This window comes from Spea bombifrons, chromosome 7 (genome assembly GCF_027358695.1).
Source record: "Spea bombifrons isolate aSpeBom1 chromosome 7, aSpeBom1.2.pri, whole genome shotgun sequence".
Classification (NCBI taxonomy): Eukaryota; Metazoa; Chordata; class Amphibia; order Anura; family Pelobatidae; genus Spea; species Spea bombifrons.
The window spans coordinates 20882747-20908910 of NC_071093.1; the positions used below are offsets into that span (position 1 = coordinate 20882747).

General features: G+C 45.2%; 1 protein-coding gene across 3 annotated transcripts in view; it reads right to left on the reverse strand.

The window, feature by feature from the left end:
* The window catches only part of HYCC2 (hyccin PI4KA lipid kinase complex subunit 2), a 210157-nt gene that overhangs the window by 27381 nt on the left and 156612 nt on the right, over positions 1 to 26164 (reverse strand). For all 3 annotated transcript variants that reach the window (XM_053472271.1, XM_053472270.1, XM_053472269.1), the window contains exons 7-10: positions 16158 to 16273; positions 15189 to 15284; positions 14929 to 15045; positions 13491 to 13578 (exon numbers count right to left, since the gene is read on the reverse strand). In XM_053472271.1, coding sequence (XP_053328246.1) covers positions 13491 to 13578; positions 14929 to 15045; positions 15189 to 15284; positions 16158 to 16273 — 417 coding nt within the window. The remainder of the gene's footprint in view (positions 1 to 13490; positions 13579 to 14928; positions 15046 to 15188; positions 15285 to 16157; positions 16274 to 26164) is intronic.

Below are 26164 nucleotides of genomic sequence, written 5' to 3' on the forward strand. Positions count from 1 at the left end.
ACTAAAAAGTTCGCTAGAAGGTCTCCAGACCCTCTAGAGAACTCTGGCTCCACTTGCAGGTTGAATACAGGTACTGCATTCAACCATGCAAGTCAATGGAGCTCAGCTTTCTAATCACAGTGTGATTAGTAAAAATAAATTAAAAATAAAATAAAATTAATAATAATTAGAAAAAAATAGTAAAAAAACAGTAAAATGTAAAAATAATTCCCCACTGATGTCACTATCAGGTGAACCTTCAAGTTGATAAAAAATGTAAAAAAAAATGTAAAAAAGGCAAAAAAAATATATATATATATAAAAAATATATTTTTGTGAGCAAATCCTAAAATTAGCATATTAGCTTAAAACAATTCTTGCATGGAAAGAGTTAAAATACTGGCATTTTAAATGCCCATGGGGTCTACTTTTAAAAAATGTATGATTTGATGGGGTAAATTGAATTGGCTGGGTTCAACAAGGTCCCAATTAACACGGGGGGAAGGATGGCCACACATCTAATTTCCAATTAGAAAAATGCACATGTACCAAATGTGGCCTTTTAGTTCCCCCAAAAAATGACAAACCCATGCATGTGGGGTATCACTGTACTCAGGAGATGTTGCTGAACACATATTGGGGTGTCGTGTGACAGTGGCATATACCAGGAGCTGTAAATTCATACATAAAGTAGGTGTGTGTGGGAAAAAATACTACTGCAAACTTAGAAACAATGCTGGTGGTAAAATGTGTGCATGCAAAGAGTTAAAATACCAGCATTTAAAATACCCTGTGGTGTGTAGTTTTCAAAAATATATGGTTTTGTTGGGCACACTGAAATGGCCCGGCTCAAAGATGTACCAAATAGGGCATGGGCAGTGGATCCCCGAATGCCAAAGTTCAACATTGAAAAATGTGCATGCCCCAAATGTGGCCCTTTTGCCCCCAAACAGCCAGGCAAAATCATTCATGTGGGGTATCACTGTGCTCAGGAGATGTTGCTGAACACATATTGGGGTGTTTTGTGATAGTGACATATACAAGAACTTTTTAATTCATACCTGAAGTAAAATGTGTGTGACAAAACAAATGCAAAAAATGACTACCATAAAGTTTGACAAAGACTGGTGGTAGATATGGTGCATGGAAAGAGTTAAAATACTAGCATTTGAAATACCCTGGGGTGTCTAGTTTTCAAAAATATATGGGTTTATTGGGCACACTGAAATGGCCCGGCTCAAAGATGTACCAAATAGGGCATGGGCAGGGAATCCCTAAATGCCAAAGTTCAACATTGAAAAATGTGCATGCCCCAAATGTGGCCCTTTTGCCCCCAAACAGCCAGGCAAAATCATTCATGTGAGGTATCACTGTACTCAGGAGATGTTGCTGAACACATATTGGGGTGTTTTATGATAGTGACATATACCAGAACCTGTTTATTCATACCTGAAGTAAAATGTGTGTGAAAAAACAAATGCAAAAAAATTACTACCATAAAGTTTGACAAAGGCATAAAGTTTGACAAAGTGCTTGGAAAGGGTTAAAATGTTAGCACTTGGAATACCCTGGGCTGTCTAGTTTTCAAAAATATATGACTTGATGCATATTGGATTATGCAATATGAAATTGCATTGGCCGGCTTCAAAGATACCCGAAATGGCACATGGGGGGAAGAATTACCAGATTTGGAAAAAATGGCTTTGAAATAGCAAAACGCTACCTGTACTTATTGCCCCATAATGTGTAGAAACAAGCAAAAAAACATAAAAACATTGGGTATTTCTAAACTCAGGACAAATAGTAGAATCTATTTAGCAGGTTTTTTTATTACCTTTTATAGATGAGTAAAAGATTTTTCAACTAAAAGTTTTTTCTAAATTTTTCACCATATTTTATACTTTTTTTAATAGTAAATAATATGATACAATCAAAACAATGTCATCTAAACAAAACCCTTCTTGTCCTGAAAAAAACAATATATAATGTGTGTGGGTTCAGTAAACGGGAAAGAAGAAAATTACAGCTAAACACGAGCAGCGCAGAAATGTTAAAACGGCCATTGTCACGAAGGGTACAAAAAGTAAAATCAGCCTTTGTCACGAAGGGGTTAATAAACGTATGTAATTTTGCAGGGAGGTATATTTGTGTGAGAACTCTGCAAAATCCACTCAGAATTGCAACATTATATGATCAGGGGAGGGCTGGCAGCCTAAGGCCTGGGGGGCAAGTCTAGTCAACTGGCCCATTGCACCATCAAAGCGGCTGCGAGCAACATTGAAAGTGGCCGGCGTGCGGCAGTCACTCCACCAGCGCCTAATGAAATTAAAGTGGCCGGTGTGCACACACCGCATGCCTCAGCTCTTCATCACACCACTTTTAAGACGTGGGAAGAGGAGCTGAGGCATGGCCATTGGGTCTGACAGCCGCATGATGCAGGGGCGTACCTAGAGTATTTGGCACCTGTGGCAGACCCTGTATGTGGCACCCCCCCACACACACACACTGCATAGTTTCTATGGTTAGGCAAACATTGACAGGGGTACAGCATAACTGTTATCATTATATACTTAGGGATTACGCAGCACCACCGTCAATGTGTGCCTATACACTGAGCCAGACACTGACAACCCCTATCACTATATACTAAGCCAAACATTGATGTGGTGTAGGATTACCACTTTAGTGACTGGCATAGTATTTAGTAGGGATGCACCGAAATGAAAATTCTGGACTGAAACTAAGAATTCAGCATTCACTTGGCCAAAACTGAAAAAAAAAACAAAAAAAAACCTTTAAAATACTTTATTAAAAGTAACACCAAAATTAGACAAAAAAATCAACAATAATATTAACACACACACATATATATATATATATATATATATATATATACACACATATATATAACAACAATCACAATCCTATCATGTCCAGGTTCTAGCATGTGCTGGCTGACTTAGCATGATAGGAGTGTGATTGCTGTTTGCAATTATATATATAAATATATATATATATTAATACTGTCATTGAATTATTCTGTCCAATAAAAGTGTTAACACACCGAAGTTGGACCAAAAAATAATTTATAACAGCAATCACACTCCTATCATGCCTAGGCAGCCACTACATGCTGGAATCTGGGCATGAAAGGAATGTGATTACGGACTCCCTATGCCATGCTATCCCCCAACACTTTCACATCCATGCTATCTGAAACCCTCATTCACAAACATTCAGCATAACACCCATCACTCTCACACACTTACATTCAGCATAACACCCATCACTCTCACACACTTACATTCAGCATAACACCCATCACTCTCACACACTTACATTCAGCATAACACCCATCACTCTCACACACTTACATTCAGCATAACACCCATCACTCTCACACACTTACATTCAGCATAACACCCATCACTCTCACACACTTACATTTAGCATAACACCCATCACTCTCACACACTTACATTCAGCATAACACCCATCACTCTCACACACGTACATTTAGCATAACACCCATCACTCTCAAACACTTACATTCAGCATAACACCGATCACTCTCACACACTTACATTCAGCATAACACCCATCACTCTCACACACTTACATTCAGCATAACACCCATCACTCTCACACACTTACATTCAGCATAACACCCATCACTCTCACACACTTACATTTAGCATAACACCCATCACTCTCACACACTTACATTCAGCATAACACCCATCACTCTCACACACTTACATTCAGCATAACACCCATCACTCTCACACACTTACATTCAGCATAACACCCATCACTCTCACACACTTACATTTAGCATAACACCCATCACTCTCACACACTTACATTCAGCATAACACCCATCACTCTCACACACTTACATTCAGCATAACACCCATCACTCTCACACACTTACTAATCAACTCTCTCCTACCTTTTCTTCTTTCACTCTCACTTTTCCTCTTCCTCCTCTTCTTCTTCTTCTTCTTCTTCTTCCTGTCCTGTGCACTGAGCGCGGAAGACGGTGGGCGTGGCTTCAGTGTTGTGCGCCGGGATTTGACATCAAGTCCCGGCGCACAGTCACAGTTGCCGTGCGCACCGTTTCTGGAGGCGTGCTGGCATGGTGGCAGCCCTCAGATGAGCGGCAGCCGGGGCGGACCGCCCACCTCCCTCCCCCGCCAGGTACGCATGACGGCCGCATTCAATCCTGCTCGCGGCCGCTTAGTTTTTAACTTTGCGGCCACAGCCGCATTGAATGCCTGTCTGCCGGTCGTCTGTCCGGCCCACCCACAAACATTCAGCATAACACCCATCACTCTCACACACTTACATTCAGCATAACACCCATCACTCTCACACACTTACATTCAGCATAACACCCATCACTCTCACACACTTACATTCAGCATAACACCCATCACTCTCACACACTTACATTCAGCATAACACCCATCACTCTCACACACTTACTTACCTGCCGGCTCTGAACGCTTTTGTGGTTCATCGCCACTTCAAAATGGAGGGTATCCATCTTCTGCGGGACCTTATGTCGGAGGGAGATTGGTTGACCAGGTGGACCTAAAGGACGTTTTCTTCAATTCCGCTGGCGCAGACAAGTATGGCAATTCAAATTGCTCCCATTCCGTCTCAGTTCTGCCTCCTGGTGCTTCATGAAGCTCCTAATGCCGGTGATGGCTTTCTTCTGATCTCGAGGTATCCGATGTATTGTTTATCTTGATGATATCCTTCTTTTTTACAGCTGTCGGGAAACCCTTCGGGGTCAGACGGATTTCATGGTTCAGACACTTCATCAATTGGGTTTCGTTGTCAACGCACTCAAATCTGAGCTAAACCCCAGCCAGTGGATCCTGTTTTGAAATAGACTCCAGGGCGGCGATGTTGCAGCTTCTAAGGACAAAGATTGTTGCCATCCAGAAGGAGATCTACGCCCTGCTTACTCGCGCGTGTGGTGGTCTCCTTGCGTCTTCCATTCCCGGGACCTCCACACTACCGTGTACTTCACTGCCTTAAGGCTCGACATCTACGCAGGTTGCCATTGTATGATAAGCCGGTCCGCCTTACCCCAGAAGTAAGCATGGAACGGACGTGCAATCTTCGGTTACCAACCAGATTTTGTCCTGGAGTCTGACGTCAGCATGCTGGGCTGGGGAGCAGCTTCCCTCATGGAGGCGACCGGTGGACGCTGGAAGGGCATTCCCTTCACATAAATTGCTTGGAACTGATTGTAGGATCCTTCGCAATCAAGAGCCTGGCGAAAGACCGGCCCAATTACTGTCTTCTCCTCCGGATGGACAAGGTCTCGCGGTGCGGTACATCAATCAATTGGGGGGTAACTTCGCTCTGGCATGCACAGCCATGGATCCTGGCGCTGCTTGAGATGTCGATCCAGGATCCCCAGGCCTTTCCTTCTTTTCCATCTATCCTTTCGGACCCAGACGGGCAGGCTCATCCCCGCATATTGGGGGGTCGATCGCCGCTGGTGGCTTGGACAATTTCGGGCTCGGGTTTATCGGAGACCGCTCAGTCCTTGCTCAGGGAGTCCTGGGCTCCAGGCAGTCTTACCAGTCTGCTTGGTGTGTGGGACAACAAGTGGATCCCCAGTTGGCCCCTGTAGTGCTCATCCTCAATTTTTTTGGCCGGTCTTTATTAGAAAGGGTAAGTCATATCTAACCATTAACGTTTTTTGTTTGCCTGTCTCATCCTCCAGCTGCTCGCTATGATTCCTTGTGGGATGTCGCAGTGGTTCTGGACTTCTTCCCGGCTTGGCCAGACAATAAGTGTTTGTCTTTAAAACAGCTGTTATGCCTTTTATCGTTTCGCAGAGTCTCTGATGTGAGGGCTTTCGATGCTCATGCTATCTTTTTCCCCGGGGGGGATTATCCGTGTCCATAGGGGGACTACGTCTCTTTCTACTTCGGTGTCCTATGCCTATTTGTTTGAGGATGCTAAACTATGTGTCGCCAGGTGTGTTTGCACGTATTTGGTGCCTGTTGGCTCATTTAGGAGCATTATATGAATTGCATCGTTCATCCAGTCAGCAGTATTCATTGTTTATTATTTTTTATTAAATAAGTACCGTGTTTCCCCGATAGTAAGACACCCCCGATAGTAAGACGTATCGGGAGTTTCAGAGGGGTCGGCTAATATAAGCCGTACCCCGAAAGTAACTTATCAACAACTTGATAAAGACCTCATCGTGAGGTCGAAACGTTGTTGTCTGTTTCCTACAATAAATCTGTCTGATGGAACCCCTGCGTGCCTGGAGCCTTCTTCTATTTTTGTACCCCGAAAGTAAGACATATGTCTTACTTTCGGGGAAACACGGGGGATTTGCTGGAGCAGCAATAATGTTTTCCGTGGTCCATCAGGACCAGGGCCGGCCTTTGGGGTGTGCGACCTGTGCGACCGCACAGGGCGCCACACTCCAGGGGGCGCCGTCGCGGGGTCCGCCGCAGCGCGGTCCGACGCCCCTGCCGCCCCTCCAGAGACGGACAGTAATGTCCGCCGCTGGAGGAGCAGGCTCGCAAGGGAGCAGTATCGGAGGTCTTTAACAGACCTCCGATACCGCTCCCTTGTGATCCCCAAGGCAACAGCTGCTGTGCGCCGGGGTTTGCTGCCAGATCCCGGCGCACAGCACTGAAGCCGCGCCCACCGGTCTCCGTGCCCTCTGACCCGGAAGAAGAGAAGACAGAAGAACTAAGAAGAAGAGCGAAGAGGCGGCAAAGAAACTGAAAGAGGAAAGGTAGGAAAGCATAGAGTGACAGTGAGAGTGGATTGGTGTATATGTGTGGATTAGTATATATGTGTGGTTTGGTATATATGTGTGGTTTGGTATATATGTGTGGTTTGGTATATGTGTGGATTAGTATATATGTGTGGATTGGTATATGTGTGTGGTTTGGTGTATATGTGTGGTTTGGTGTATATGTGTGTGGTTTGGTGTATATGTGTGGATTGGTATGCGTGTGGATTGGTATATATGGACAATTTTTTCCCAATATAAGACATACCCCGAAAGTAAGACATAGTGGGGCTTTTAGGGATAAAAAGAAAGTAAGACACTGTCTTACTTTCGGGGAAACACGGTAGTACTCTGTTTTGATTGGTTGTTACTCAATAACAGTGCATCTATGGGTATTTAATAAGACCCACCATGGACATGCATCATTCCCCCTGATGAAGTCCGAGAGAGGAAACGTGTAGGGTTTTTGGACTTTTGGACGGTGACTCTGAGACACCATACGGAGTAACGGGTGACATCATACCCGTAAGTTCCAGACCAGCTTCAGTGCGATCAAAGGCTGGCAAAATAGGACATTTTTCTGGTTCGGAGGTTCAGTGCTGTATTTTACCCCCTACTGTTTGTGGATAGATGAATAATATTCTTTTGCACAAAAGCAAGAAGTCTGTTTTTCGTCTGTCCTTAGTGTCCAGATTCTCCAGGTGCATATACACTTGCCTTTCCAGTTCTAAGCCTGAACTCCAGAAACTACTACCCTACAACTCCTACACAGACAAGTTACATGTGCTAACTGCCTAACCCAGGCAGGGTTATACAGGTTAAGCATGTTAATAATCAATTGATGTATATGCAGCTCAAAATAAACCTCAAGGCTAATTGAGAATCAAGTTCAAACGGATTCAATTATGCTACAATAGCCAAAAAAACATGTGTCCAGATTTCCTTGACAAGAACCATAACATTACACTGGTTTGGCCTATACAGTCGTGGCCAAAAGTTTTGAGAATTACACAAATAGTAATTTTCACAAAGTCTGCTGCCTCAGTTTAGATTATGGCAATTTGCATATACTCCAGAATGTTATGAAGAGTGATCAGATGACTGGATCCCTCTTTGATATGAAAATAAACTTAACCCCCAAAAAACATTTCCGCTGCATTTCAGCCCTGCCCCAAAAGAACCAGCAAAAATGTACAGGGATTGGACTGCTGAGGACTGTGGTAAAGTAATTTTCTCTGCTGAGTCCCCTTTACGATTGTTTGGGGCATCTGAAATAAACGTATCTGGAGAAGACAAGGTGAGCGCTACCATCAGTCCTGTGTCATGCCAACAGTAAAGGATCCTGAGACCATTCATGTGTAGGGCTGCTTTTCAGCCAAAGGAGTGGGCTCACTCACAATTTTGCCTAAGAGCACAGCCATGAATAAAGAATGGTACCAACACATCCTACAACAGCAAATTCTCCCACCCATCTAAGAAAAGTTTGGTGACAAACAAAAGGTTGGGATCACTTAGAAATGTCTTTGTTTTTGACAGAAGATTGTGTGCATTATAATAACCTGAAATTAATCAAAAATAAGGTTGCAGACATGTTAATGTTGTAAATGACTATTGTAGTTGAAAACGATTGATTTTTTTAATGGACTTTTTTATTAGCAACCACCACTCATATGTTCCAGTAGTACGTTGTGTTAGCTAATCTAGGTTTAAGTTTAAAAGGTTAATTGTTCATTAGAATTTTTTTTTGCAATTATGTTAGCATAGGTAGCAATGTCTAAGTGACCCGCCAAAAAAGATGGTGGCATGTTTATAAAGAAATGTATCTATCTATCTATACACTTTATACAGTAGTGGCCAAAAGTTTTGAGAATGACACAAATACTGGTCTTCACATCTTTTGCTGCTTCACTGTTTTCAGATATTTTTGTTTGTTACTATGGTATGCTGAAGTATAATTACAAGCATTTCATAAGTGTCAATTACATTAAGTTTGTGCAAAGAGTCAATATTTTCCTCCTCTCAATGGGATTAAGGTCTGGGGAGTTTCCTGGCCATGGACCAAAAACGTTGATGTTTGGTTCCCTGAGCCACTTACTTATGATTTTTGCCTTATGGCAAGGTGCGCCATCACGCTTGAAAAGGCTGTGTGGACCTTTTGTCGTGGACCCAGCCCATTAAGGAACGTTTAAATAAAAAAAACATCCAAAACTGTCGCCTTTTGTCCTGCGGCCCCTCCAATTTTCTGTTACTTTCTTTGTTCTTCATGCTGACTGCCTCCGCCACAGCCTGCGCGTTTGACACCTTGAACACGCTGGCTACCCCACGAAGCCACCGCCTTTTCTATGCCAAATCTAACATTAAGCAGCCAGATATCGTTCCCAATATCGTTTAAGTGCACCCCGTCCCCCCCGGAACAGCTTACTGTTACTGTTACTGCTTCTAACTCCGGGTGTGATACCACAAAACCTCGCAAACGGCAGACGAAACTGCCTATCGCCTTATTCAGCTTAACCCTAGCCCTGCCAACACCTTGCATGGACGAGCTCCACGCATCTGGTGCCAATTGCCTAAAACGGGCCCACTGCTGTCGTGAATGAGCGACCTCGTTCCGCACACCTGCAATATGCACAGCCTGAATGCAGACATTCAACTGTAAACACCGAAGTACTAAATGCTGCAGTAACTTAATAACAGAAGGAGATGAAGAGGACAGATTGGTGATAGCTGCAACTACACTGGCATTGTCACAACAAAATTTTACCTTCTTATTCCTGAAACTATTACCCCATAACTCCATGGATAACACTATAGGGAATAACTCTAAAAAGACAAGATTCTTACAAATGTCACTTAATTCCCAGGCCTTTGGCCAAACCCCGGCACTCCATTGTCCTTGAAAATAGGCACCGTACCCAATTGCACCTGCTGCGTCCGTAAAAAGCTCAATTTCACTGTTAAAAATGGAATCTTCCATCCAAACTGATCATCCGTTGAACTCCTGCAAAAACGTGTCCCAAACAAGCAAAGCTTTAAGCTCCCCTGACAAACGAATAAAATGGTGAGGTGCCCGCACTCCAGCTGTAGCCATCCCCAAACGTCTACAAAATATACGACCCATTGGGATGATTCGGCAGGCAAAATTCAGCTTGCCTATTAAGGACTGCATTTGCCGTAAAGTAACTTTTTTTAGCACCCCTAAACAAACTCCCACGGGGCCCTTAAGTCGCAGCAACCTTCGCAGTCGGGAGCCGAAATGTCATTGCAAGAGAGTCAATCTCAATCCCTAAAAAATTTAACCTCGTGCAGGGGCCCTCCGTTTTGTCTGGAGCCAGAGGAACACCAAAACGCCCAAACACATGCTGTACTGTAGCTAATAACATCCCACAAACATTAGAGTCAGGTGCACCAACACACAGGAAATCGTCTAATGTATAATTGATGGGACTCCCGCTTCGACACGCACTACCCACTCTAAAAATGAACTAAACATTTCAAAATAATGACAAGAAATAGAGCAACCCATGGGGAGGCACTTGTCAACAAAATAACTACCCTTCCAAAAACATCCTAATAAGTGAAAACAGTCAGGGTGTACTGGCAATAAACGGAAGACCGCTTCTATATCAGTTTTAGCTAATAAATCCCCCTTTCCACACTCTCTCTCCCACCGTAGAGCAGCGTCAAATGACGCGTAAGTAACACGACAAAGATCCTTATCGATGTCATCATTCACTGACCCCCCTTTTGGGTAAGAAAGGTGGTGAATAAGCCGAAATTTACTGGGTTCTTTTTTGGGAACAACGCCCAGCGGGGAAACTCGAAGGTTATCTAAAGGGGGGGAAGGATAAGGGCCTGCAACTCGCCCTAGACTGACCTCCTTGAACAATTTTTCCCCTGGGAACTCCAGAGCCGACTTCAAATTTAGTAAAACAAGCTGAGGAGGAGCGTCCTTAAAAGGAATCCTAAAACCCTCTTTAAAACCGGACTCAATTAACACAGCCTCATCCCTTAACTTATACTGACTTGAGCCACGGAAGCATCCTTTCCCACATCACCGGAGTCTTCCCCTTTACTGCTAGCTCCCTGGGTCTTACCGACCTTCCCTTTTTTAACACAACGGGACAAAGGGTGGGAACCGGAGCATCCTGAACATTCATGTTTGAAACGACATGAAGCCCCCCACTTACATGACCCTGCATTAAACTGCCAGCAATATCCTTTTCTATTAGCTGCCGACGAAGCCCCTGCTGCCCCACCGGCAGCCCCTGGAAAGGACTGCCCGGCCCGTACGGGGGCAGAGACTTTTAACCATAAGGCTATGTCTTTATGATCCCAACGAACAGAAGAGCGAAGGGCTTTCCTCTGCCGGAATCGTTCATCATATCTAATCCAGGCCGGACCCCCGTAGACCCTGTAAGCCTCTCCGATACTATCCATATAACAGAACAAAGATGAACAACATTCAGGGGTTTTCTCACCTATCACACTAGCAAGTATGGCAAATGCCTGCAACCAATTTCAGAATGTGAGGGGTATCAGGCGGTAACGCCGCTTCTCCTCTTCCTCTTTCTTTTCTTCCAATTTAGCTGACCTATCCAAGTTAAAGCGGTCTAGAGGAAGCAACGAAAAAATCTCCACATATTCACCCTTCCAGATCCGTTCCCTGACCTCTTGTTTAAGATGAGCCCCAAGGGGCCCCTCAAAGCAAACATAAATCTCACATCTAGCTGAATCTGACAACCTAACCTCTTCCCTACTTTTTACAACTTCGGTACTGCTTTTTTCAACTTGAGGACTGGCAGCCTCAGGGGCAGTAACCGCTGGAACAGACGCAACAGTTCCAGACGAACCCTCAATTCGTATTGTGCCAATCGAATTCTCCCATACTGCTACAGGTGAAGGGGATAATGATGCCGGGGCAGCCAATGCAGCACACTGACCCAAAAGATCCCTGACCGAAGCCAACAATGATCCCAGCTGACCCTGACTGCCAGACTATACAGCACTGCTTGTATCCCTAACTGAACCCACAGACCTTGTGTCACCCCCTATTAGCATTAAGACAAGGTGTAGTGTGGTGCTGTGTGGGTGCTGTAGGACCAGTGTCCTCAATAAACTCATCGAGCTGTCTCTCAGCCTGTGGAGCAGCCATTCCTCCTGCAGATGCTTCCTGTCTTGCTGATTGGGAAGATGCCGTTGATTGCAGGATCCCTGGAGCTCCTGTCGCGCCGCTAAGTGCCACTCCGTCCTGGCACGAGACGTGGCGCCGTTCCCGTCGGTCCGATCCTCGCCTGCCTGGAAAACGGCCTGCTTCAACCTCTTGCCGCGTAGCTGGGACCGTCGAATGCTGCTGCGTCGATCCGGAACCTTTGTCTCCTATCCGTTGTTGCACCCGGTCCTCAGGAGAGACGTCCCTAGATGGCGTCCGTACAACGCCATTGCCGAAATGCGTCGCTGAAACCGGAAGACGCTAGAAGTAGGAGAAAGTTCGCCGCCATCTTCAATCTTGGACTGCGATCCTGAAGTTCTATGAACCCGGACACGAACAGGATGATCCATCCACGCTGCATCTCCAGATCCGCGATCAGCATGCCTTTTGCGGGACCTGCTTCCATCTCAAACACCGGCTCCACTGCTCCAAAGGCAACGACTGGGTCTCATTTCAACTTCTGGACTCAGCTGTACCGGAGGTCTGGAAAGCCGAGCCCGAGGTGTCCGTGCCTGCAGCGTAGGTATAGGAGGACAAGATGGTCCGGCAGTAAGTTCTCCCATGCGGTCCAAGAGCCAGGATTTCCCATTCTCTAAAGCAGAGGACCTTATCCGCTTAATCAGCGCCTCAAGGTCTGCCATCAGGTAAGATCAGAAACAAACTTTCCTTCTAAATTCAATAAATTGTGATGCTGTGTGTACTGTTTATATAATGTTCCCTAAACACCTCAGATGCCAACACACCAATCAGTGAGGATGGGCTGCCCAGCAACAACCAGTGTCCCCTAGCTGACCCCTCTGCCCTCTCATCTCAGGCCATGTCATGCCGCCCTTTCTGCCTAGCTGTATTTCTAAATACATAGACATTAATATGTAGTAGGCCCCCCTTAGTATGCTGAAGGAGACATACCTGGACATTTTGGACAATGCTATGTTTCTAACTTTGTGGGAATAGTTTGAGGAAGGCCCTTTTCATTTTAGCATGACTGTGCACAAAGCAAAGTCCATAAAGACATGGTTGGATGGATTTGGTGCGGAAAAACTTGACTGGCCTGCACAAGGCCCTGACCCCAAACCCATGCCTGACCTCACAAATGCTCTACTGGATGAATGCAAAAAATCTGTCAGGAAACCCTTCAAAATGTTGTGGAAAGCTTTCCCAGAAGGGTGGAAGCTGTTATAGCTGCAAAGGGGGGACCAATTACATATTAACGTATATGTATTTAGAATGTAATGGCATAAAAGTCCCTATTGGTGTAATGGTCAGGTATCCCTATACAACATATTCTGAGACAGTAAAAAAAGGATTTAAAAATAGTCCTCGAAATTTTGCACCCTTTTACCTTTTACAATAACTTAAATACAGACAATAATAACTTAAATTATGACAATAATAATAATTAAAAACAAATCTTTAATAAAATAGGTGGTTCAGCATCCCACAAGGATTTATTTGACTTCATGCATGTGGTCAATGCTTTGACATGGTGAGGTTCCATACTATACAAGCTTTGTAACTCACCAACAAGGGCTGCGAGTAAAGTTCAAGTTGGGCTCTATATATTATGTCATCCAGGACCTCCTGTCCCAGGTCCCACTCACCATTGTATCTGGAGAAAGACAAGTATAAGACATTGTTATTTATGGTCTTAATCTCTTAAATAAAGCACTCCTTAGAAAGACACTTCTTTACTCAAGGATGTGTTAAGGCCGCTGCATGGCATCCAGGCACCCTACTAGCCAATGTGGGGGTGGACACAATGTGAGGTATGAGGAAAGGGTAGTGTGTGGGAAAACTGCTTATGTTGATAGTAGAGAGTGAGTGTGTGTATTTGTGTGTGTATGTATATAAGTGTACGGTGTTAAGAGTGTGTGTGATAGGGTACATTGTTGAGGAGTGTTTGCACGTGTTAGTGTATAGCTTTTGTGTATGGTATTTGCATGTGTATATGCAAATACTGGCCATTATATCAGGTACACCTTTTCAATTGCTTGTTAACACAAATAGCTAATCATCCAACCACATGGCAGCAACTCAATGCATTTATGAATGTAGACGTGGTCAAGACAACTTGCTGAAGTTCAAACCGAGCATCAGAACGGGAAAGATAGGGGATTTATGTGACTTTGAACGTGGCATGGTTGTTGGTGCCAGACAGGATGATCTGCTGGGATTTTTACACAAAACCATGTCTAGGGTTCACAAAAAAGATGGTCCAAAAAAGAGGAAATATCCACTAAGCGGCAGGTGTGTGGATGAAAATGCCTTGTTGATGTCAGAGGTCAGAGGAGAATGGGCAAACTGATTCGAGATGACAGAAAGGCAACAGTAACTCAAATAACCAACCAAGGTATGCAGAATACCATCTCTGAACGCACAACACATCGAACCTTGAAGCAGATGGGCTACAACAGCAGAAGACCACACCAGGGGCCACTCCTGTCAGCTAAGACCAGGAAACTGAGACTACAATTCACAACAACATGAAAGCATGCATCCATCCTGCCTTGTATCAATGGTGGTGATGGCGTAATGGTGTGAGGGACATTGTATTGGCACGCTTTGGGCCCCTTAGTACCAATTGAGCATTGTTTAAACATGACAGTCTACCTGAGTATTGTTGCTCACCATGTCTATCCCTTTATGACCGCAGTGTACCCATCTTCTGATGGCTACTTCCAGCAGGATACTGCACCATGTCACAAAGCTCACATCATCTCAAACTGGTTTCCTAAACATGACAATGAGTTCACTGTACTCCAATGGCCTCCACAGTCACCAGATCTCAAACCAATAGAGCATCTTTGGGATGTGGTGGAACCGGAGATTCGCATCATGGATGTGCAGCCGACAATTCTGCAGCAACTGCATGATGCGATCATGTCCATATGGACCATAATCTCTGAGCCCTGACCAGATACCGGCAAAAGTCTTGTCGAAAAGTAAAACAAAACTTTACATGGCATGATAGACTCCTGTCAGTATCTGCACCATGAAGCCAGGGTCAAGTAGAACTCTGCCACACAGATCCTTCCAGCGCTTCTCTTGTTGCCTCGGGAAGCCACTGACACACAGCCTAGAGCAAGGGATAAAAACAATATTTGTTTCAGTCACAATAGATGGAATCATGTTTTACAAAATAAACTGATTTATATAAACTCAGTTGATCATAGTTTTCACCTGTAGCTTAGATGTATTTACCGCAAAGACAATTCTCACCTGGAAACCATCCTGCATAATGACTGGTATGAGGAAGGTGGCATATAGACAATGGAAGAGTTGTAACACAGCATAAGAAAGCTTAGAACTTCAAATCTGCAAAGAGACACATGTGTAAAACAATACTCTAGACTATATTTGGAAATGTTTTTCCCACCCTGAAGTTCTCTTCAATTAACCAGTATAAAAAATCATGGAGTTAGCCTTAGAGTTAGGAAGATGATGTAACTATAGGTCATTGACATGTATGCAGTTTGACATCTTAAAATCTCCAACCTCTTTAACCCGCTAACAACTATAGGCGTAGGGGATACGTCATAGAGAAATTGTCCATGTGGGCTAAGGATGTATCCCTTAAGTCATTGATTTTTTGCACTGGTATTGCTAAATCCTTGTCTGCAAATGGAAGATCATGCTGTTAAATGATAGCCTGGTCTCCGTTCTGAAAGCTATGGCCAAAATTTATGGCCCTGAGCTGTTATATTACAGCGGTCTGAGCATTGTTACATTCAACAGCGATTTAAATGCCCAAATGGAAGTCATCACTGACATCTGATGCAGCAAGGACTTGGGGAGTCTGTAGAGACTCTGATTGGGTCTCCTGCCACAGTATCTCACTGTGATTATACAATGTGACCTACCATGAGGCTGCAAACAGCAATCAGAGGTTTCCCCATAGGATCCCCCTAATTTATGTGCAGTGGAGCCCTAACAGGCCATTCCCCTGTGCTAACAGAGACTTAAAGTTGTATTCATTCAAAATAATGCCTTAGATGTATGAATATTGATTCAAGCCCTACTTGTGCTAAAATTAGTTAAGAGTTTGTATGGGTACACTAATTTTGAAAGATGGACATTACGGATGAACAGAGATATAATAAAAGCACTGGTCCTTAAGTGCTTTAAAGATACAGATAACATACTATTAAATTTACATTTTTCAAAATGGGCTGACAATGCCTTACTCACCTGTTCTGCGCAGTAAACATTTCCCTCTGTGGGTGAAGATCACTGTAAACTACTCTAATAAGGTCATGCTGGCTTAACGCCCCTTCTGTCAAAGCCATGGATCCTAAAGATGAGGGCTGCAGATATACACAGAACAAAAAGAAGTTTATGAAGGAGAGATCTCACTAGGCAAAGTGTGTTTGAGTAAATGTATTTATTAAGATAATAAATGTGTGTATCACACTCTTTAACACATGCAGTTTTATGTAATATACACACGCTGTTCTGAATCAATACACAGTTCTTCTACTTGGAGTAGATGCAGTGTTTACAAAATAACAACGGTGCAAAGCAAAAAAAAAATTAAATACAAAGACAGGGTTTTATTCACATTTTCTTTCTCCTTTTCTTTATCCACTTGTTTTGTTATGTTAAGCTGAACTAATACAGATCCATGCTCATCAAGGGGGTCTGCAATGAAATGCACTGTAGTAAAGATGTTTTGTCCACTCTTTGGAGATCCATATTAACAGATCGTGTAGCAGCTTACACTATGGAGCACAGCAATCATGCCGTAACAACTAAAGATTGGGGAGGTCTAAGTGATTTGTACATGGCCGGGAAGATAAAGGGGTGATTCTCATCTTTACTCAAACATTTAATTTGCTGGATGGAAGAGACAGAGACACTGTCACCTTTAAACCATTTGGGAGACTCCAGTTATTATCTGTGTGCCTCATTGGGGGCACCTACATGCATTATCTGAATGTTTGTTATGGGAAGGGGAGGCTATTAACCCCTTTAACAACAATCATGGAAAAACATGTAGTTGAGGATAATAACCTGCCTGGTACGTCATGAGGATAAGGGAGCTTACTTCACCCGGCGTTGCTGCAATGCCTCAATATCGGGACATTCAGCAAAACCAAACGTTTGACGAGGTATAGTGTGATCGCTCTCCGAAGCAACCATATTCGTCATATTAAAAGGCAGTATGACCGTCAAATATGACAGTGCCCTGCTGCTGTAAAGAGCTCAGCCTGTGCTGCTGAAGTATGCTGATTTTAAGGCATTCAGCTAATGTAAAGAAAAAAGAAACAGGGAGCCGGATGGTCGCTCTCCAGAGAGCACAATATTGGAAGGCAGCATGCCTTTCTCAAAATGGCAGCACGCTTCTGCTGGCTAGAGCTAATTAGCCAATTAAAGTTTTAATTACATTAAAAAGGTTCCAAGAGGGTCTGTCCATGTGCTGCGATCAGCAATGCAGGACAGCGGAGCCCTGTAAATATATATAAAAAAATTAAAAGTAGTTAAAGATTAAAAATGTAATGTTAATCTCTCAACCAGAATCACAGATTTTCATATAATAGAGAAATAAAACATAAACACCATAGTGTTTTCCATATAATATAAATCTATAAAATCTGTGATTCTAGTTGAGAGATTAACCTGAATTGAGAAGAAAAGCACTCTATATATACTCCAACTGACTGCACATAAGTATACATTTTTATTATTATAAATTTAAAGTGACAGAACTCCATTGTTTTTTCCTTGTCCTATTTTGTAGTGCTAGAGGTATTTTTAAGGAATCAACATCTTGTAAATGTTGAGCAGCTTGTAAATAATTTATTAGATATTACTATAGAACCTGAAAATACACCCCTCCCAAACTTTTATATCTGACAACATATAACACAGGTCACAAAACAAAAAACATAAATCACCTATATCCTATATCAAACTTCTATAAAACATTCTTTACAGGATGAACTCTAATCCATATTTTGTTCTTCTGAAAGTGCACGTCCACACTATTGTCCGATAACACCAGTTTTGGCTGGAACTAGGTACCAGGTTCTTTCGGACGCAACAACAAGTATCCATTGCCCAGGGGCGTACCTAAAGTATTTGGCACCTGGGACGGATCCTGTATGTGGCACCCCCCCCACACACACTTTAAAACTGCATAGCTTCTATCGTTATATACTGGCGCAGACACTGAAGGTGTACAGCATAACACCTATCACTATATACTGAGGCAGACACTTACAGTGGTACAGCGTAATTCCTATCACTATACATTGAGCCAGACATTGACAGGAGTGTAGCATAACTCCTATCACTATATACTAAGCCAAACATTGATGTAGTGTGGGCCTACCACTTCATTGTCTGGCTTAGTAGTAGGGATGCACCGAAACGAATTCTGGACTGAAACCGAAAATGCAGCATTTACCTGGCCGAAACCGAATATGACCACCCCCCAGGCATACCCAGATTCCAGCATGTACTAGCTGACTTGGCATGATAGGAGTATGATTGCTAACAGCAATCACACTCCTATCATGTCCAGGTTCTAGCATGTACTGGTTGCCTGGGCATGATAGGAGTGTGATTGCTGTCAGCAATCATATATATATATTTATATTGTTATTATTATTGTTCACATGTGAACTCAGCACTGGAGGCATAGAATCAGACATAGAAATCCCGTATTTGCAAGTATACAATAATAATGTATGGAAACATACCGTTGCAGGTATAGATCAACTGGAAATCACATAAAAACTCAGCAATAAAGGTAGAGATAAAACTACAGGCATAGATGACAGGTTGCACAACCCAAAGCCAGCCCTGGCCTCCACACTGCCCACATAGAACCTGACCAGCAGCCAGATTGTCCCCAAACAGCCTAGCATGAGTCATCTTTGTTCCATAACCACCCTGCCTGTGTCATCTTGGTCCCCAAGGCTCAAACATCCTGCTTGTGCCATCTTTGCCTTTCCACAAATCAATTATACATCTATCATACACACAAACACTTTTACAGTCGCTCACTAATTCACTTTCATTCACATAATTAATTCACACAATCATTTATTCTCTCACTCATTCACACAAATTTTCCACACATTCATTCATTCTCTCACCCATTCTCACAATGCATCCACACATTCATTTATTCTCTCACTCATTCTCACTGTTCCAATATACCGTATTTGCTCGATTATAAGACGACCCTGATTATAAGACGACCTCCCAAATCTGAATATTAATTTAGGAAAAAAAGAAAAAGCCTGAATATAAGACGACCCTATAGGGAAAAAAGGTTTACCAGTAAATGTTAATTCATGTAAACAATTTTTTTTTAATAAAAGCTATGATTGAGAAAAATATTTTGGTTTTATTTCCTTCTATTTTCCAACCTGCCCCCCCCAGTTATGCACATCTGCCCCAGAAATGCCTTATACTCCCTATATGCCACTGTGCCCCATGATATGCCTTTTAACCCTATATGCCACTGTGCCCCATGATATGCGTTTTGACCCCCTATGTGCCACTCTGCCTCCAGAAATGCCTTTAAGGGGGTTAAAAGGCATATTATGGGGCAGAGTGGCATATAGGGAGGTTTAAGGCAAATGCTCTGAAAAATACCCCTCGTCTTATAATCAGACCTCAAATAGGTCTGACTATGAGACGACTAAGATCCAGATCCCCCACAGCTGCAGGGGACCTGGATCCTCCTGTTTCACCCCCGCCCCACTTCCCGGTGCTTCTGAGTCCCCGGTGTGTAGTCGGGGCAGCGTGTAGATGTCTACGCGATTCGCGTAGACAACTTACGCTGCTGCCGGAAGGAGGTGTGGCTAGTAGCGTGGGGTTGTCTGCGTCCATCGCGCAGACCTTCCCCGACTGTCAGAGAGAATTCCCCTCACCGGTGCCGGAACTCTGATCTCTGACAGCCGGGGAAGGTCTGCGCGATGGACGCAGACAACCCCCGCTGCTAGCCACACCTCCTTCCGGCTGCAGCGTAAGTTGTCTAAGCAAAACTCAGAAGCACCGGTAAGTGAGGCGGGGCGGGGGGTGAGAAACAGAGATCTTATTATACATACATTCCTGTCTGTGTGTCTGATTATAAAACCCTGATTATAAGACGACCCCCCAAAATCTGAATATTAATTTAGGAAAAAAAAGAAAGCCTGAATATAAGACGACCCTATAGGAAAAAAGTTTTACCAGTAAATGTTAATTCATGTAAACAATTTTTTTTAAAATAAAAGCTATGATTGAGAGAAATACTTTGTTTTTATTTTCTTTGATTTTCAAACCTGCCCCCCCCCAGTTATGCACATCTGCCCCAGGCTTGCCACCTTGCCCCAGAAATGCCTTAAAACCCCTATATGCCACTCTGTCCCATGATATGCCTTTTAAACCTCTAAATACCAGTGTGCCCCATGATATGAAATGCCTTTTGACCCCCTATGTGCCACTCTGCCCCATAATATGCCTTTTAACCCCCTAAATGCCAGAGTGGCAGATAGGGGTATAAGGCATTTCTGGAGGCAGATTGGCACATAGGGGGTCAAAAGGCATATCATTGGGGGGCGTGGCTGGCTCTTGCTGAACATGGCCGCATGAGCTGTTAGCTCAGAGGGATTCTCTGGACCTAAGGCTATTTGAGTGCTCCAATTCGCGATGGGCAAGACACACAAGACGTCTTCGACGCCTAAAACCTCCGGGCACCGAGAGAAACCCCCTCCAGCCTCGGTACGAACTTATTTTCATAACTTTTCGGACCGTGAGACAGAGACACCGCGTGCCAAAATGGCGTCGCCGCCACCGAGCCCCCGCAGTGTTCGCTCGGATTCGCCTTCTTTGGCGGGTTCTATTGCACCCTCGCTTCCACGACATAATCAAGCCTGGCATGACGCTGTTAAAGATTTACCGACTAAAAAAGAAATGGCAGGTCTCATACATTCGGCCTTGTCCGGCCTTCGTGAAGACTTGAGGGAAATCAAGCGTAACTTATCTCACCTGGGCGACCGTGTGGCGTCTCTTGAAGATGATCACACGAAGATCTGCTCCACGGTTGATGGGCTCGCTGACCAATGTGCATCTCAACAAGGTGTGATTGCCCGCCTGCTCCGTCAGGTTGAGGATCTGGATAACCGTGGCCGTAGGTCTAACCTGCGGATTCGAGGCCTACCTGAAACCATTCTGGCCGCGGACTTACCTTCCACTCTCCAGGCCTTATTCAACTCTGTTCTCGACCTGCCGGAGGATAATCTGATCATTTTTGATAGGGCGCATAGGGCGCTGCGCCCGAGAGGCCCTGAAGATATGCCACCGAGGGACGTTATTTGTTGTCTCCATGAGTACCGAGTGAAGGATCAGATCATGAGGCAGTGCCGTGTGAAAAGGGACATCGTCTTTCGTGGTGAGAAAATCGCTATCTTCCAAGACCTTTCCCCGCTCACTTTGCAGACCCGTCGGCTTCTGCGTCCCCTCACTTCGGCCTTGAGGGATGCGGGGATCCCTTATCAGTGGGGGTTCCCGTTCTCCTTAATCGCTCGGAATGGCACTCACACCACCATCTTACGCCAACCCTCCGACCTTCAGGAGTTTCTAACGGAGCTGAATCTGCCTCCAGTCTCCGTTCTGGAATGGGCTGGCTCTACCACATCTTTGGTGCGGCTGTCGGATGCTCCTGGTTCGTGGTCCCGCCTGCCCCAACGCAAGGCCCGCACCAAACGTTCTACTGCGACACCTTCCCGGCGTGAAACCCCGTGATGCCGCTTCCTGACGCTTCCCGCGACCTGGCTGCTGTTTTTTTTTTTTTTTTTTTTGTTAGGACGACTACCTGCTGCCCCCCCTAGGAACCCTGCGCTCTCGCCTACCCGGTACGGATCAGCCTCCCCCATGGCGGTTTCCCGGCCTTCCTGTACGGATTCGGTGCATGACGTTGTCCCGGGCTGCACCTGCTGAACACACGCCTTCACATACCTGGGTTTGCCTCTCCTCGCTTCACCGTACGAGACTTCTCTCAGCTTCAGACGGCCTTCAGGAGATGGGCCTTACGTGAGAGTCGTTTGCCCTTTTTTTTTTATTATTATTATTATTTCCTTCTCTCCCTTTTTTTTATTTTTATGTTATTGTCGCGCCCCGTCTCGCCTCATGGGTGCGTTCGGACTTTTATACATTATATTATACTACTGCATTGTCACTGCATTTTTGGCCCCTTGAGGCTGTTGTTTATGCGGCGTGTGGGTGTATACCTGGGGGGGGTCTTTTATTGTGTTTTACTTTCTGACATTTCCCCTTACATAAGCCATGCCTGGCCCTTTGGGTCAGCAGCTGCGCCTTCCTTCCGCCTGGTCGCGGTCTGCCCCTTATGTTATCTCCCTCTGCACGCACTCACATTACACTCACATCTTCATATACATTGGTCCTTGGAATCCCTCTGTCCATGTTTATGCTATATTGTATTGTATGGACTCTCTCCACCGAACCACTACCTTTACACTTTCATATAATTCGCTCCTTTCTGTTACTTGGTTCTCCATACGTTTGTTCCCCCCGGAGCATACCAGGTGGGGCCCTATGGGCTTCTCCTCTTTGGTACCTGTCCAGTCTTTTGGACGATTTGCTCTCTGGTTGGTGCCTCGGCATCTATTTCTCGGTACTTTTCTGAGAATTTTCTTTTGTGTTTCTCCAGTTGCTATTTGTGTTTTCGTTTTTGTATGTATATACAGGGAAAGTGTTTGTGTACCTACCATGCCATTTTCTACATTGTGTTTCGCTATTGCTTTAAAATATGACACTTGAACCTATTAAGTTGATCTCATTGAATGCCAGGGGGTTGAATGTGCCTGAAAAGCGCTCCAAGCTCTTAATGGAATTGCACCGTCAGAAAGTGCGGATTGCGTTCCTACAGGAGACGCATTTCCGTGACGCTCATGAACCCAAGCTGACTAATCATCGGTATACGTCTGTCTTTTTGTCCAGCAACTCCCTTTCGAAATCCAAAGGGGTAGCAATCCTTATTCACAAGCTTTTACCTTTTCGATTAACTGACACTTGGAGGGACCAGGACGGCCGCTGCATTTTTGTAAAAGGTTTTTTAGGCACGCATAAAATTACCCTCGCAAATGTGTATGCACCTAACCGCCTACAGCCCCAATTTTTAGTGTCCACGATCAAGAAGCTTACTGAATTTCAGGAAGGCCTTACGATCATGGGGGGTGACCTGAATATGGTTTTGAATCCTCTTTTAGACAGTTCCACTGGTAGGTCCCATATCGCCTATTCTAAAATAAACCGTGTTAAACGCCTTCTCCATCTAGCCCAATTGATTGACGTGTGGCGGACGCTCCACCCTGTTGACAGGGACTATACTTACCACTCGCCTTTACACAACAGTTACACACGAATTGACACCTTTTTCATTTCGCACCACCACCTTCCCACTCTCCATTCTTCTTCCATTGGCCCTTCCATACTCAGCGACCACGCTCCGGTTTTTCTGTCCTTGAAATTCTCCTCCTTTCCACTCCGGCCCTGGCTATGGCGCCTTAATGAGAATATTTTGTCTAACCCTACTTATACCTCAGAACTTACTGCGCTTTTAGACTCCTATTTCAGAGACAATTATACGCCGGATGTCTCAGTCCCGACCGTTTGGGAGGCCCATAAGGCCGTCGTTCGGGGGAAATTCATACAGATAGGCTCCCTTATCAAAAAGCTTGCACTCGATGAAACGCTGGGCCTGATTGAGAGAATTGCGGACCTGGAACGCTCCCATAAGCTTACCAGAGATCCGTCAGTCCTGTCCCAATTGGAGGTTCTTCGGGCCTCTTTGGCGTCTCTGATGAATACCCGTCTTAAGCGCCATTTTCTCCTTACGAAGAAACAATTCTTCGAATTTGGAGACAAACCTGGGAGGTTGCTAGCCCGGGCCCTCCGCTCCCAAAAGGCTGCTAATTTTATCCCTCGTGTTCTCGACAGTACGGGTACACCTTGCTGTGCCACCCCTCAGATAGCGGAATGTTTTCGCGTGTTCTATCAAAAGCTGTATGCCCTGCCCTCGGTCCGTGATGCCTGCCCTGATTTCGCTCGGGTGCTGGACTCTTACCTTGATAAGTTTTTACCAAAAACCTTGACCCCATTGGATATAGAGTCTTTAAACGCCCCCATTCTATTAGAAGAAGTAGTAGATGCGGTCAAGACAACACAACAGGGCAAATGCCCTGGCCCGGATGGCCTCACGATCGCCTACTATAAAAAATTCCTCCCTTCCTTGGGCCCGCACCTTGTGAAGGTGTTTAATGCGTTGACGTCTGGGGCGCATTTTACTCCACAAACTAACACGGCTCACATCTCTGTGATCTTAAAACCTGGAAAGGACCCTGAGTCCTGTAGTAGTTACCGCCCTATTTCACTCCTTAATTCTGATGTGAAGCTGTTGGCGAAAATTCTTGCGAATAGGCTTAAGCCCTTCATTCCCCGCCTTATTCATGCGGACCAGGTGGGCTTCGTCCCGGGCAGAGAGGCTCGGGACAATACTATCAGGGTCCTAGATCTACTGGATTTTGCTCGCCGCTCATCTATTCCGGTCGCGTTGGTCTCCCTGGATGCGGAGAAGGCGTTTGACAGGGTGGCCTGGCCCTACTTATTCCGCCTCCTGGAGAAATTGGGTCTTGGACATAATTTTCTGACGTGGATCAGGGCCATGTACCATGAACCGATGGCCCATGTTAAGGTTAACGGATTTCTCTTGGGCCCGGTCACCCTGTCGAACGGCACACGGCAGGGCTGCCCCTTGTCCCCACTCCTCTTCATTTTAGGTTTGGAGCCGCTGGCGGCTGCGCTCCGTGCCAACCCGTTGGTGACGGGGATTTCTGTGATTGATGTTCATCACAAGGTCGCCCTTTATGCCGACGATATGTTGTGTTTCGTCACCAACCCTATGACCTCCTTACCTCATCTGTTGTCAGAATTAGATACGTTCGGCCGTCTGTCAAATTATAAGATTAATGTCCAGAAGTCGGAGGCTCTCTGTGTCAATATGCTTCAGGCTGAGGTGGCGGCCCTGGGTTGCAAATTCCCGTTTCGTATTTGTGCTGAATCGTTAACTTACCTGGGCCTTAAAATATCCTCCGACCCTTCTAAACTGCTCTCTTTTAACCTCCTTCCCCTCCTCGCTTCGGTTTCGGCGGACCTCCGCAGGTGGGCGTATACGCATATCTCTTGGTTTGGCAGAATAGCCGTTCTGAAAATGAACATTCTTCCACGGTTCTTGTACATATTCCAGTCCTTGCCGATATTTGTCCCCAAGCTATTTTTTCGCAAATGCCATCGGATTTTTATCTCCTACATATGGTCCACGAGGGCGCCGAGGCTAGCGCGTACCCACCTCATTCGCCCTAAGCAGAAGGGAGGTATGGGTGTCCCGGATCTGGAGCTTTACTGGAAGGCCGCCCACCTGCGGAGGATAGTGGAATGGTCTATCGGCGTCCCGAAGCAGTGGTTGGTGGTTGAGGAGGCGCTCTCCAATTGCCCCCTTAGTGTCCTCCCTTGGATCTCCGATTCAGGCTTCCGTCCGAACCTGGGGCACCTCACCACGGTGTCACCTACTTACAGAGTTGGTAGACGCGTCATGTCAGGGGGTATATTATCCTCTTCGCCTTGCCCTCTGCTCCCCCTTGTGCCCAGCCCGGAGTTTCCCCCAGGCTGGGCACCCCAGCGCTCGTTGCCCCTTAGGTCTCTCTCTCAGGTGCCTCTGCGCTATCATCATGTATTTTCGGGTGCCCTTTCTGTCACGCCAGAGGTTGTTTTCTCCACCCCCCTTATTACTCAGGCTCGTTGTGCACTCTTCCCACCGAACCCCCTCACCTACTCTCGGCTCTATACGCGCTGTTGATTGATTCGGTTTCCAGCACCAAACCCTTTTTCCTTAGTATGTGGGAAGGGGATCTTGGTATCTCTCCATCCCCTCAGGATTGGGATAGAGTGTTCCTCGCCATTCACAAGGGATCTCTCTCTAGCAAGCTTCAGGAATGCTCGTATAAGCTCCTGACGCGCTGGTATAAGGTCCCTGCAGACTTGCATAGGTTTATCCCCTCGATCCCGGATACCTGTTGGTGCTGTGGGGCCAGTGGGGGCTCCCTGCTCCATTTGTGGTGGTCGTGCCCCTCGGTACGGACTTTTTGGCGCACTGTTTGGGAGGTTTTGGAAGTGGTCTGCGCTCC